The 15,188-nt window shown below is 37.7% G+C and overlaps 4 protein-coding genes across 4 annotated transcripts; 2 read left to right on the top strand and 2 right to left on the bottom strand. All coding sequences in view use genetic code 12, as the record gives it.

Annotated features, from left to right (window-relative positions):
* Positions 1-2,240: 2,240 nt before the first annotated feature.
* Positions 2,241-3,905, bottom strand: CORT_0A00610 (Pck1 phosphoenolpyruvate carboxykinase; the record flags this gene model as incomplete). The annotated part of the gene is made up of 1 exon (XM_003865845.1): positions 2,241-3,905. One exon carries the CDS (start codon positions 3,903-3,905, stop codon positions 2,241-2,243), a length of 1,665 nt encoding a protein of 554 aa, XP_003865893.1.
* Positions 3,906-5,372: 1,467 nt separating this feature from the next.
* On the bottom strand, positions 5,373-8,204 carry CORT_0A00620 (hypothetical protein; the record flags this gene model as incomplete). The annotated part of the gene is made up of 1 exon (XM_003865846.1): positions 5,373-8,204. One exon carries the CDS (start codon positions 8,202-8,204, stop codon positions 5,373-5,375), a length of 2,832 nt encoding a protein of 943 aa, XP_003865894.1.
* Positions 8,205-8,837: 633 nt separating this feature from the next.
* On the top strand, positions 8,838-10,688 carry CORT_0A00630 (Yen1 protein; the record flags this gene model as incomplete). The annotated part of the gene is made up of 1 exon (XM_003865847.1): positions 8,838-10,688. One exon carries the CDS (start codon positions 8,838-8,840, stop codon positions 10,686-10,688), a length of 1,851 nt encoding a protein of 616 aa, XP_003865895.1.
* A 125-nt stretch (positions 10,689-10,813) lies between these two features.
* Positions 10,814-15,187, top strand: CORT_0A00640 (hypothetical protein; the record flags this gene model as incomplete). The annotated part of the gene is made up of 1 exon (XM_003865848.1): positions 10,814-15,187. One exon carries the CDS (start codon positions 10,814-10,816, stop codon positions 15,185-15,187), a length of 4,374 nt encoding a protein of 1,457 aa, XP_003865896.1.
* Position 15,188: the final 1 nt, after the last annotated feature.

The raw sequence follows: 15,188 nt of genomic DNA on the forward strand, positions 1-15,188 counted from the left end.
ACGCCTCGTAGACTTGTTTATACACAATATAAAGGACAATCAATGCAGGAGCTAAAATGTACCACTTGGTGACGTAATCCAATACATCAAAGTCAGACATGATGATTTGATTACTGTAGCTCTCTAATATGTCTGCAATGTAGGTGTAGGTGATTGGATGTAATTTGGATTTCCTTTTATAATCAGAATTTGTCTCCCCTTTATTCGAAGAATTCTCCTCATCAAAATATTTATTGTGTAATTGAGCGGACCTGGACGGATTTTTATCTCTCCTCATTATCCCCACATTAGATCCGCATGACATATTATATAACATTGTTGGAACTGAAATTAACTTCGTAGCAACCACATACGGATAATTAGGTTACAGGTGCTGCGCTATGACTGTCTGCTTCACACTGCACTCCTGAAGACTGTTCAAGATTTGTTTTGTTTAAAAATAAGGGATAAGATGAATGCGATGGATCTGCAGGTATAAATTCACTACAAGAGAATTGAAGTCATGTCACAAAACTAAACCAGAGATGAAAACAGTCTAGTCATCAAATTGTTACCAATCATGCCGATTTACATGTGTGTAGAGTGATATATTCTTAGGAACCTGGCTCTTAGTCTTTCTTTCAGTTCAATTTTGCTCTGTGGAAGTGGTTGCGGTGCGAGGGTAAAATCACCAAATTGTTAACGAATAGTGATAGCATGTAGAATCAAAACTATGGTTGTGTGAATACTCAGAGTAAAACTGGCAACTAAGTAAAAGCCTAAGCTACTTTCAAGAAAACTCTCCATAAGTTGATTCTTGAGGTACAATACAACCTATATAGTTATGTTTGACTTCTACAGTTGTTTTTATATTCCCCCACAATAAATGAATAATAATTTAAGTTAACCAGAATTAAACAAACACAATACATTAATCCATCTTGACATTAAATCAAAAACAGTCTCGTTTTCTTTCTTTTCGATTAACCAAAATGGAAGTCTAAAACCGAAAGCTCCGATCGCCTTCACCGTTTGCTTCCTTGGCTGCTCCCATCTTTCTCGTTAAGTACGCCTCGTAGACTTGTTTATACACAATATTAAGGACAACCAACGCTTATGCTAAAATATACCACTTTGAGGTGTAATCGAAAATATCAAAATCAGATATGCTGATCCGGTTGTTGTAATTACATAATGGTTGAGTTTTAAAATCAATGCAAATGATAGGTTGTGATTTGGTTCTCCTTTCATAATCAAAGTCTCGCCCCTCCCCCTCACCTCTCCATTGGAAGAAAATTCTCCATGATGTCTGATTAAACTCTATCGTATTTAAGTCCGCGTCATCTCCTATATCCGCATGATGTATTATGCAACACGGTTCATATAAAAATAAATTTCTGAATAGTTAGAATCCATAATCTAGCTTTGTGTTTCACTCCCTATATGTTTCAGCTTTTTGAATAAAAGCAGGGTGTGGAAGGGGGAATTCGATTGATGAATTTTGTGTATTTAAACTAAATCAAATCTCCGAGTGCAAAGTTCACACTTCGGTCACAATAATCTTCTGCCCGTCATTGACTTAAGTGAGGGAGACTTCAAAAATAGATCCTTCTTTATGGACAGGGAGACACAGATGATCCGCTCATCTAACCGCTAATGTCATAAATATTTATGTGTCTGTGTTTCTTGGCTCCCCTCGAGACAGAGAACCACGTGAATACTATTGTAAAAAACAAACATTGTTTTTAGAATCCGCCTCAATCAAACTGCGGACAAAGAACAGGATTTCAATATTGTAGCTACATGTAATCCAATGCTTAATGGATGAAAAGGAGAAAAAGGAAAGGCTTTGAATGATTGATGAGAGTACGAAGTTGACGGAAATGAAAATTTTGGGTAAATATAGCTGCAAATTTTCATCATTCCAGTGTAGGATTACCAAAAAATAAATGATACAGCCTCAAATACAACAACATGAAGCTACTGCGAGTTTTATGACACTCCTAAGAGGCCAGATTTTGTTCTGAAAATTCTGACCGAACTATGATGGGTGAAATACTACCCTGTGTGTCGTCTGCTTTACGCGACACTGGATGCGACATCGGCTGTGTAGCACTGAGAGCGTAGAATGAAGTCCAAAAAGAACAAACAAGCAAATGCACTAAACTAAATGATAATAAAGTTTAGAGATGTAGATTATAAAACCAAACGAAAACCAAATAAATTATAGAAATGACTATAAAAACTGAAAGAAACCACTATTATACAGTAGGACCAGCTTGCTTAACTTCAGCAGTAGCTTGATCACTATATTTAACAAAATTGTCATTGAATTTCTTACCAAGAGATTCAATTTCCTTTTGGAAAGAATCTTGACCACCAGTCCAAGCTTTAGTTGGGTTCAAGATTTCACTTGGAACACCTGGACAACTCTTTGGAACATTCAAATTAAAGACTGGGAATTTCTCGTATTCAACCTTTGATAATTCACCTGAGTGGATAGCATCCAAGATGGCTCTGGTGTATTTCAATGAGCATCTCTTACCACCTTGAGCAACTGAGGCACCAACCCAACCAGTGTTCAATAACCAAGCGTTAGCCTTGTGTTCGGAAATCTTGTCAGACAATTGTTGAGCGTATTTCATTGGGTGCAAAACCAAGAATGGTTGACCGAAACATGCAGAGAATGTAGCTTGTGGTTCAGTGACACCTTCCTCAGTACCAGCCATCTTGGAAGTGTAACCTGAAATAAAGTGGTACATAACTTGAGCATTGGTCAATTTCGATACTGGTGGTAACACACCGGAAGCATCACATGTCAACAAGATAATGTTTGATGGGTGAGTGTCAGCCAAACATGGAATCTTGGCTGATGGAATAAAGTCAATTGGGTAAGCACATCTAGTGTTTTCAGTAATTGATGAATCTGAGTAGTCGACAACCTTGGTGATTGGGTTGTAAACAACGTTTTCCAAAATAGCACCAAATTTGATGGAGTTGAAAATTTCTGGTTCCTTTTCTTGGGACAAGTCCAAGCACTTGGCGTAACAACCACCTTCAATGTTAAAGACACCATTGTCCGACCAACAATGTTCATCATCACCAATCAACTTTCTGTTTGGATCAGCGGATAAAGTAGTCTTACCGGTACCAGACAAACCAAAGAACAAGGTGACATCACCTTTGTCAACACCTTGGTTAGCTGAAGAGTGCAAGGTCAAAACCTTGTGTTTGATTGGCATCAAGTAGAACATAACAGTGAAGATACCTTTTTTCATTTCACCCGCATATTCAGTACCCAAGATAACCATTTCCATATCTTTAAAATTAATTTCAACTGAGGTGGATGAGGTCATACCTTTAGTGTGAACATTAGCTGGGAATTGACCGGCGTTGTAGATAGTGAAATCTGGCTCACCAAAGTTTTTTAATTCTTCTTCAGTTGGTCTGATTAACATATTGGTCATGAACAAAGCGTGGTAAGCTCTGGCACAAATAATTCTGACTTTGATTCTGTATCTTGGATCCCAACCGGCGTAAGCGTCAACAACAAACAACTTCTCTCTGGTTCTCAAGTAGTCCAAGGCTCTTGATCTGGAAATTTTCCAAGTCAATTCATCAACTTGCTTGTTGACAGGACCCCACCAAATGTGGTTGGATGAAGTTTCTTCATCAACAATTCTCTTATCACTTGGGGATCTACCAGTTTTCTTACCGGAGTATGCCATAAGAGCACCAGTGGATGAAATGGTGGTTCCTTTTTCCAACAAACCATCTTCGTACAAAGTTGGTGGTGCAGCATTATGTCTAACGATAGTATCAGTCGTCAAGTTCAATTTTTTGACCAATGGGTCCTGTGTACTTTTGATTGAAGGGTGACCTTCGAAATTGATAGTAGATTCAACGGCAGCTGGTGGTGGTGACATGTTTGATGAATAAATATGATTTAGTTAATAAGTTAAAGTCAAGGAGAGAAAGAGAAAGAAAGAGTTGTTAATATCTCGAAGGGAAATTGAAGGTGTATTTATATTCTTTGATAAAAATGCGTTTATAACTTTGAAATATTCTCAACAAATACTTCCATTAACCCACTTTTTACAATGTTTCTAAAAATTTTTCAATTTTCACAAACAATAGAAAACACTGTTTATTATGTTACAGCGGTATTTCACTTTACATAAAGCATATGCCTCTCTCATTTCACTATAATATTAGCATCTATTCTATTCTGATTCCCAACGTTGCTCTTTCCCCTAGCTCTTGTTGCTCCTGACATTGATCTCGTTGGATATCATCCCGTTAAGCTCATTTACCGGGATTGGTCGTGTACATGTGCACAAAGCAACGAAATATGGGGTAAGGAGTATAAGAGTTCCGACATCCTCCATGCCGGGACAACGATTCTTCCCGAGGTCGAATGTTGAGTACACAAAAACTTACAACGCACTTTTTAGCCTGCACAAAGTCTGGACCTCAGGTAAATATGGGCTAGCGTTAGCGAATAACAAGGGTACGAATTAGACGGCCTGGCTCAAACTACTCTTTACAGCAAGAGTAGCCTGATTCTGTAAACATATGTATCACTCGTTTTATTTTTTTTTATTTTCAAAATTAAAGACGAAAAATAAAACAAAAAAACACGTTACTTTTGTTATTACAGTGGTTACTTCACCATAAATTAGCTCTTGCGTGTGATTTCCCTTTCCGTCAAGCTATAATCAACTGCCTATTGTTTTTTACCCAACCCTTTAAAGATATTAGCCAACGGAAATACATGGGCTGAGCAGTTACGACATTTTCCGGTCATTTATCAAGTTTTGTGTAACTCGTCATTAACACATGCCAATAAACTAGTTCATAAAAGGTCTTCTTTAACAATACTCAAAAAGTAAAGAAAAAACGTTGGGATTTTAAATGATGTAATGTAATGGTGAGATGTAATTTGATGGAGGATTTCTCATCCAATTTGACGTAGAGTTTCTCCTATATCGCTTAAACTCAAAATTATACTTGTGCACTCCCCGCATTTGCTTGTAAAATATTATTTTTTCTTCTTTTTCTTCTTCCTTGTCGCTTTGTTCCCCTCTCTTGTTGAGTGGAACACCGGGGTGCTCCTAAATCAGCAGAACAGAAAAGTAAACACTTCTGTAAGACGCGTTCGAGGATTTTCGACATGGTCTGCTCTGCTCTATCACGGAAGTCTGCAAAGAGTGTTTTCGAAAAAAAATACGAATTCTAGTAAAAGTCTAGACTCGCTAATCTCTTTCTAAAAATAAAATACGTCAATTTACTCAATGTAGAAAATCCGATGCGGCTCTACGAAGATAACAAAAGATTTTATCCGCGTTCTAAATATTACATAATACACAACAAATGCTATATCAACTACTCATCTACTGACCCACTTTCTTATCATAATAGTCGTAATAGTACTTCCATTTTTCAAATCCGATATCGCGTATACTTGTCATTGTCTTGTCGTCATCAATAACGTCACACATTATGCATTGATTTAACAAATCTTCATCGTTTATGGAATTTTTTAGCTTTGTTATTGCACTGCAAATTAAACCATACTTGAAAATGTCGACCAAGTTGGCATACAGTTGATCAATCACCGGTGCAATAATTCCACCTATTACAGGCACAGCAGTAGCAGTGCCATTTCTTTGCTTGTCATCATTGATACACTGATCAATGAAGGGGAAAAATTTGGAAAATTCTGATTTATTGGTGAATAGTATGATACTACCTATCACATTCTGTGAACTTGGTTCCAATGCAATTATTATCTTCACTTCATGGGCCAGTCTTGAAGGAATGTTCTTCATTGCTTCTTTATAATACGCCTTATACTCAGGTGTTAGGTCTCCCTTTTGAATTAATTTCTCCAATTGGCCTGACCCTGTACACACATCAAACCTTACTCCCACAATCATTAACTCTTTCAAAATACGTTCTGGTACCAGCCACCCACTTAATTCGTTTAATACCAAAATCCATTTTCTTTGCGACTTGTCATCTTCCCATCCAAGACGTTTCAAAAATAAGCTACTACCACAGCTGAGATTCCCGGGAAACATGATAAGGGGGAAGGCAGAACCCAATCTAATTTCGGTACAGTTTTTCTCCCTAGTTAAATATCGTTCTGCCCTGGCATTCAAGTTTTTTCCAATGCTATGCAAACACTTGGATTTTTCAACAACTATGTAGAGTACGTGTCCCACAGACCCTTCACACCATGTCAACACTGCTCCGTATAGAATATTCAATGATGAATTCCGCACAACAAAATGCTTTTGATTTGAAGTGGCTAAAAGACCACCCAACCTTTTACAATATTGCTCATCTTGCATGTTGATACTATCCTCCTCACCTTCAACCTCTTTCCACAACTTGATCAAACCTGGCAAATCTCTAGCCATATCGAATTCATCAACCAACCATTTTCTCTTGATTTGTTTCGCATTAACATCATCGTGGCTGTGTCTTCTTTTTTTAGGGTGTTCCTGTTCCCCTGGAATGCAGCCTTGTGGTTGAAAGTCTCCCATAAGTAGAGCTGCCACGTTTTCCAATGCTTTTCTTGTGTAATCATAACAACAAATGTACACACTTCCCATCAACTTGTCATAGAAGAAATCGTATGGAGACAGTGTGGCAACCACAATCAACGGTTTTTGCAACGAATTGGTTGATTTGGTCCGTTTTCCTCCAAAAGAAGAAGGATTCGCTCCACATAGTACTGAAACGTATTTTACAATACCGATCTGATACATGTTTCTTGAAGCTTCACTTGTGAAGACTACAACAATGTTTGCCTTTTCAATCAATGACTCGTGAAGCGGTGTCAAACCGTTCGCCGTGTAGGTCGTATGAAACACAACGTATTTTTTACCTGCATTCACCTGATGTTTGGATAAAAACTTACCAAAACTCTGAAACACTTCTTCACCAGTAAAGAGACTTTCTTTCTGTGTTTGTTTCGGTAAAATTGGGCTTAACAAAGGGCTCAATACTAGGATTGACTCAATTTCAGATGCTTGTTCGTAACGTTTTGATAGTGGAAGTAAGCCACCATAATCTCGCACTAAGGTGATTGATTTCTGATATGCTAGAGATGCCAAGTCTTGATGTCGATTCCATAAATCTGGATATTGGTATTTGAATAAAGCTGGACTCTCTTGTGCTGATGTGATACCCTCCGGGAATATCTCCTTCCAACTAGGTAATTGCTTTTGTAAAGTCTCCACTCTCTCAAAACTAGCAAGAATGGTATCGTCGTCCAAGTTGCCATTTAAAATACCCTTTTTTATCGAGTCGATAGCTTCATTTTGCAACTTCAAGTCATGGCAAACCATGACCAAATCACAGCCTGCATTAATAGCCAATATCACTCCCTGTCCTAATCCAATTGAATGGTACAATGCTTCCATTTCCAAACACTCACTGATGACAACACCATTGAATTCAAGCTCGTGCCTCAATAGCTGGTTGATGATGACAGGTGATAAACACGCATGGGTCTCATCAGGACTGATATTAGGTACCCCACAACCGGCTACACTTACGCCATTCAATAAACCAGCTTTTATCAAGTGTTCAAAAGGTGCAACATTGTTTTGACGAATTTGACTTAGAGTGTCACCCATCATGGGTAACTCCAATAATGAATCAACGGTGGCATTTCCTATACCAGGAAAATGCTTGCCCACTGTAAATAAGCCACCATCCCGTAAACCTCTGGCGCACATCAGGCCATACTTTTGTACATCTTCAACAGTAGTTCCAAAACTTCTCACACCTACCAATTGGTGCGATAATTTTGTCACCACATCCAACACAGGTCCCAAAATTATACTGAATCCAATCGTTTTAAGCTCTATAGCTATTGCTTTAGATATTTCATACACCAATTTGGGATCACCTGTTGCAGCCAATGCCATAGCACTGGGATACTGGGTTAAGAAATCTGGATCAAAAAGGGAGTTCATAATTCCGCCTTCTTGATCAATGGCAAACATAATTGGGTACTTGTAATCTCCCTGAGTGTACGCAATGTATTGTAGGTCCTTGATCAACTTTGACATTTGTTCAACATTGACTGCATTCTTTCGAGATAAGATCATTGATGAGATTTTGTGCTCAACAATCAACTTATATGCTTGGGAAGTGACCTGGGTTCCTTGAAACCCGCCACATAGTAGCTGACCTGCCCTTTCTTCCATTATTTTGAGCTCGCTTTAATTGTTGAAGGGTTTTGATGCCTACGAAGGAAAGGCCAAGGGTAGTTGTAAAGAACCGTTGACAAGTGACAAAAATTTTGAAGCGGAGATTTTTTTTTGTGATTCAGAATGAAGAAACACATGTAACGCGGTTTGTTGTTTGAACCCTGAAGCGTACTTCAAATTCAGCTCCTTTTTGGAAGTCCTCTTGCGCTTCTCTCGGGCGTAGGGTATTATAACAAGTGAGTGAGCTAGTTGCTCTAGGATCCTTAATTGATAGAATTAGATATAGATTTACTTTGTATCCGAAACCCTCTCAGCGACTATTGACTTCTGCTATTTAAAGCCAAAAGCATCCAATAATATAGTCCGCCTGGTTACCTTATCTTTTCAAGGATTCTTCATATCATTGCTACACAACTAGACCGTAGTCGCTCAACATCAAAGATGTTCTGTGCGTGTATTTCTCGCACAAAAACACAATGTATGAGAAGTACCAATTTAAGCCCAAAATGGAAAAATTGTAAATAAACTTTTATTACAGCGCAAAAGATTCGCCAAAATATCACATTTAATTATTTTTCACAGGTAATGTTGCAACATGCTGCAATCTCAATATATTTAAGGTAGTAATAAATGGGGATTCCTGAGTTGTGGGATGTCTTGAGGCCGGGCTTTGACAAGAGAATATCTCTTGAAGAGTTAGTTGATCAATATATCAAAAAACTTGGTCGGCCGCCAAGAGTAGCCATTGATGCATACATGTTCATATTTCATTCTGATCATAGCTCTATTTCCACTGATGATAAAACAAGAGTTTTAATCCAAAATTTCATGTCAAAAATTCTTGCTTTAATTGGATTAAATATTTCAGTGATTGTAGTATTTGATGGGGTATCAAAACCAGATAAAACTCGTACAGGGAAGGCGTTGGATTATGAGGAAGAATTGGAAAAGTTTCAGCACATGGTATACTTTTCGGAACCAAATGAATTTGTTGAACAGCTAAAAGATAGTTTGAAAGTTAACAAGATTGAATATTTACAAGCGGCTGGGGAAGCAGAGGCACAATGTGCATACATACAAAAGTTGGGGATTGTAGACTTTGTTATAACTAACGATGTTGATAGTCTAATCTTTGGTGCTACTCAGGTTTTGAGAAATTACAGTCGGTTTGTTGAAGACATCGGTCACTCTCCAAGTAAAAAACTGGCCACTTTGAAACAGAGATACTATGTCACTCCAGTAAACATGAAGAGGATTGAAGAAATAACAGGGTTAAATAGAGCCAGATTGGTATTTTTGGCTTCGTTGAGAGGGGGTGATTACTCATCAGGTGTGAAAAGGATGGGCATAACAAATGCTAAAAACTTGGCGCTAAGTGGTACGTTATTTGGAAAGTTTTACAATCGATCATTAACCAAACAGGAATTGAAAGAGGCAAAGAGTGTGGACCTGGTACCTACAGAACCGCCTCCAGACTTTGCAGAAGAGTTAGAAGTCTGCTTTGTGAAAAAAGATGTTATATCGATACATCCTTGGAACGCTAGGAAAGATAAACAAACAAGAGAACTTTTATTTTCTAGATTATTGAAAAGTCTCAACGAGTCATTGCATATTTCCAACAGAGACATATTCGGACGAGGTGTTACAATCACTGAGAAATTTGTATTTGATGAATATTATGTGCTCTTGTATTTCTTCCCATTCGTGCAGACAAATTTGCCTGTGTTTTTACCTTGGACGTTAAGCTCAGGAGAGCTAGAAATAAACTTTCAAATATTGTTGGGAACCACATATAAGGAGGAACTTTCTCGCCTGAGCGAAGTTGTGAATGTAGAATTTGATGAGGACACACCCTTGATAGTGCTGAGTACTGACCACCTTTTTATACCCAAAACATACAGTTGGCAAATCAAGTACATTATATTCAAATTGGCGTCACATACCAGTTTGGTAAAAATTACCAATGAAAAAATAGAGGATGGCATCGAAAAGGTCATGTTCAAGTACGATGAGCGTGAAGTCCGCAACATTTACCCAATGTCAGTTGAAGCCAGACGAGCCATTGGATCACCCGAAAAGCTCAAGATGGATGATGATACAATTAATTACATTTGGATTCCTACATCCTTGGCAAAAATGTATTGTCCTCAATTACTTGATGAATATGAACAAAGAAAGAAAGAAAAATTACACAGTAAGAAAAGCAAAATATCACCGCAAAGGACAACTTTGGACATGTTGGAACACTCTCCAACAAAGAGGTTCCGCAACGGATTCGATTTGTCTCAACCTATTCCTTTTGAAATGAAACCATCAATTTCTCCACCCAAACGTCTGCCATCAAAGGGCAAAGTAAAGAAACCGTCACCAAAAAAGCCACCAACTGAGATTGATTGTCAAAGAAAACTAGACTACTTTTTCCAAGCAAAGAAAGATATTGGCAACAATCCGTTTCTTGATAGTAGATGGTCGACAGAATGACACAAAATTGAAGGAGAAAACTATTTTTATGACGTATTTTAGCAAACGAGACAAATACAAAATTTTTTACAGTTAATAAATTTTCACTCTTACGACCTTTAAACTACTCAAGTTTTAAATTGCAAATGGAATCCAAGGGCGAAGAATTCACGGGAAATTTAGGATATGAGGGACTAGATGTTACTTTAAATTATTTCACAAATCAGCCCGATATTCTGTCTGTACCTAATGCAGACCTTGCGATAATATTCAAATCACTAAGCAAGAAGGACCCAAAAACAAAAGAGAAAGCTCTTAATGATCTACTTTCGGTTATAGAGAAAGAGTCAATGGAGTTCGATGAGTTTGCCATAATATGTTGGGTAAAGTTGTACCCTAAGATCGCACTTGACAATTCCAAAGATGTGAGGGTGGTGACTCATCGAATTCAAGGAACACTTTTAAAAGTGCTAGGTTCAAAGCGGTATGGGAAGTACTTGAAAATCACGATGCCCGTTTGGTTAATGGGTATTAAGGATCCAGATAAGAGCGTTTCCAAAACAGTGGCAAAGCTTTTGCTTGATAATTTTCTGGGAGATGAGACCAAATTCGAAAAAGTTTGGGAGATTTTTGAAGACCAAATTTTGAACTTGATCGGTTCAGTTATTACTATTGAAACTCCGGAAACTTTGTCAGATCCCAGATATGTGCCTGAATCTGAAATTCAGATAAAGTACGACCGTGTTTTGATGGTTTGCATTGATATGCTTTTACAAATATACAAGCGTTCCCAGCAAGCTTCTTCCATTGAGTCAATCTTGACACTGGATGCTATATGGGGGAGATTGGTCAACAGCGTGAAAGAGGAGACGATGAATTTGAGTCTATTTAAGAGCATTTTGACATTTATTTCAGCTGTATTCTCCAGAGAGGACCATCTTTTGAAATCAATGGACTATAAATCTTTATACAAAACTGCTTCAAAGGCGATTATGAAAGTCAAATTTTCAAAAAACAAGCCAGGAATCATATACGCAGCAGTGATTCTCCCATTCTGGCAAATTTTGATTCAATTCACGAGATTTTCTACACATGGGAAGTTGAGTAAGTCAATTTGGGACATAGGTGGTACTAAGAGTATTACAAGACTACACAGCTATATCCGTCTAGGGCCATGTGACCTGGATCCAGTATATTACGACTTGGTTTCTACTTTGATCAGTGATTTGAAAAAGGAGAAGACAAAGGTAATCAACTTTGGCGACGCAGAGGAGTCGGTATTTTTCACAAATACTTTTATGGAACAGTTTGAGAAGAATCGTGAAATTTTTAAGCCGTCATGTTTGAGAGGTGCTTTGAAGATGTTGAATCTCTTCGATACGAGCCAGGTTGAGAACACAACGACGGTCATCAGAACCGTGTTAGATAGTAAGAAAAACAGACTCAAATCTACTTCCAAAGATATAAACGCACAGTTCAGTAACTTTGAGAATAAAACATTATTAAAAGAATCCCTTAGCACAATACAGGAAGAGATTAAAAGGAATCCTAGTAGCGAAGTATACGCCGAAGACTATTTGACCCGGTTTTTTGAATTGTTGAAAGTGCTGGATCTCAAAAACCACTCTATAAACTTGGTAGAATTTGTGATAGAACAGTTCAATGCCCAGAAATTGGATGCCACAGTAGTAGCGCGCTATGTCGTTGCATATTTGGCGGTCAACGATGACATTACACCACCATTGGAGTCTTTCGTCAAACAATTACCAGAACAATTAGATGAATCATATTCGGTATCAACACAAGTCTTAAAAGAAATCGCAGCAAAAAAGCTCTTCGACGATGGAGATTTTACTGATTTGATAAACCAATCCTTTGCAAACATTTCTTTGACTAATCCAGAAAGAAGAGACGATTTTGTCAAATCATTCGACCTTCATTTTTGTGAAGCGGAATATCCCGAAATATACCTATATTTGAGGGAAAGTTCTCGTGGACTGTCTGAACCAGAATATTTGGAAAAATTGCTAGCTTCTGGGGATAAAGAAGCTTTGATTGATGTTATTAACGGATTAGACGAGCAATCGTCTATCACGTTTACTTCCGCCGTTTTGAAAACCGATTCCCTTGCATTTGTCATCGAACTAGGTATTGATGTAGTTTTACAATCAACCTGGAAGAATGTGAAACAACTGAAGCAATTTTTAGATGCTCTAAGGCAGCATAAGGAGGTGTACTTTTCATCGTTGGTGGGATTTCTCAAAACTTGTTCAATTCAGACAAATTTGAACGATATTATGGAATTTTTTAGAGAAGGACCACTTTTCTATGAGGAGTTTGAGAAGAAAATGAGAGATTCAATCAACAAGATAGAGCCGTTTGAAATAGCAATTGCAAATGCGTTGGAGCTGGCAGTTTACCTATGTGACTGCGGATCGGAAAGGCTACCGAGTAATGTGCCTGTTTTAGCGAAATTCATAATCGAATTGAACATTGCGGAACCTAAGTGGCGGGCTTTGACGTTGATATGTAAGGAAATCGTCTCAGATTATGTTTTCACACAAGACCTTAATGCAGAAGAGGAGGCTACATTGATGGAAATTGCAGGTAAACCTACTCATGATGGACACAGTGTAAATATTGAGGATGTAATTGACGACTCCAACGACGATCTTTTAGCGTTGGCAAGCAGGGGCAACGATCTCTATGCTTTTTATGCAGCACGGAGCTTGACAAAGATTGTCGAGAACGCATCAGAGCAAATGAGTCTTCTGCAATTTGAGTCTTTGAAGATTAATTACGTCCAATTGTTGAAACATCCATTGAAATGTGTGGCCTTCACAAATGGAATTAAGAATTTTCTTGGTTCATCAATCTTAGATCGTGCTAGAAATTATGCTTTTTCTGAAATTTTGGCAGTGAAAAAGGAGGAAGACATAACCACTCTAGGATTGAGGTGGTTAACCATACTCATATCTTTCCTCAATAAAGATGCCAACGTGAGGAACATTTTCCCTGGCGTAAAATTATCTATGGTTTTGAAGCAAATAGATGATTGGTTTGATTCATCGGTTGCATACGATCCGGAATTCATAAATGTTAGGATTCAAGCACTCATCTTTTTAGGTCATCTACCTGATATCGAGGAAAACATGCCTGATATCTACAGCGATTTAGTTAACAAGATCATTGGAGATAACCTTGATATGGCAGAAGATAGAGTAGACTTGAAATATTACACATTAAAAGTCTACAACAACATCTTAAAATACAGTCCAGGTGGTTTGGAGTTGCAGGATGAGAGATTAATTGAATTGCTCGCCACAGAAGATGATCATAACGGACAAGTTGCTTCATTAGTTGATTCAGTTTTAGGAAGAGCCTTGCAGCTTTCTAATATCTCAACCAAGCTTGTGAAAGATTTTCGAGACCAACTTTTGAAAGTGCTTGCGAAATCTAATTCCATGACAAAGCAAAAGTTTACTGCCTTTTATTTGGCTAAGTCATTCAAAGAAGAAAAAGACGATTTTGTGATTGAGTATCAACTTTCTAAGGATGAGAATAAAAAGGCAAAATTACCACCTTCTCTCATGGGAATAATCGAAAAATTTAAGGTCGATTCGACTCCTGATATTTTCAGATATATGTTATCCTGGCTTTTGATTACGGACTTTTTGAAGGATGTTACCTTGGCCATCAAAAATGATTACTTGAACGAGGTTTTAGAAGGTAAAGATTTTCAAACACTTTTATACTACATTTTTGATCATATTGAGTTGGATAACAAGTTTTTGTCAACTCTATTTATTGATGGTGTTTTAACGTACGATATTGAGGACATGTTTGTAGAAGTAAGTGTTGAAGAAGAGTTGAAAATCCTCTCCCTTCACATATTTTACAAATGCCTTAAATATTGTGGATTTCAGGTTCAACTTTGGTATCGAGAAATCAGAGATAAACAGCTTCAAATGAAGGTTGAAAGAATAACCAGTAAATACTTGTCACCACCTTTGATCAAAGAAGTTTTGGAGCAAGTGGAAATGGAGAAACAGAAGCTTTTGACGAAAGAGGATAACCTATCAATCAAGGTGAATCGTGCATCCAATGAAATCAAAACTTCCTATCTTGTTGACGACCAAAAGCTAGAGATGGTGGTTAAAATTCCTGCTCATTTCCCCTTGGATAATGTTGTTATTGATGGACCAGCAAGAGTTGGAGTAAAAGAAAACAGATGGAAGGCTTGGTTATTAGCATCACAGAAGCTCATATCCTTACAAAACGGGTCAATTAGTGATGCCATCGAATTATTTTGTAAAAACATCAATTTACACTTTTCAGGATTTGAAGATTGTGCCATCTGTTACTCCATTTTACACCAAGATTTATCATTACCATCAAAAACCTGTCAAACATGTAACAACAGATTTCATGCCGCTTGTTTATACAAATGGTTCAAGAGTTCAGGAAATTCCACCTGTCCATTGTGTCGGTCACCATTTAACTTCAAAACTAGAAACTAAA

Source organism: Candida orthopsilosis, assembly GCF_000315875.1.
Source record: "Candida orthopsilosis Co 90-125, chromosome 1 draft sequence".
Taxonomy (NCBI): Eukaryota; Fungi; Ascomycota; class Pichiomycetes; order Serinales; family Debaryomycetaceae; genus Lodderomyces; species Lodderomyces orthopsilosis.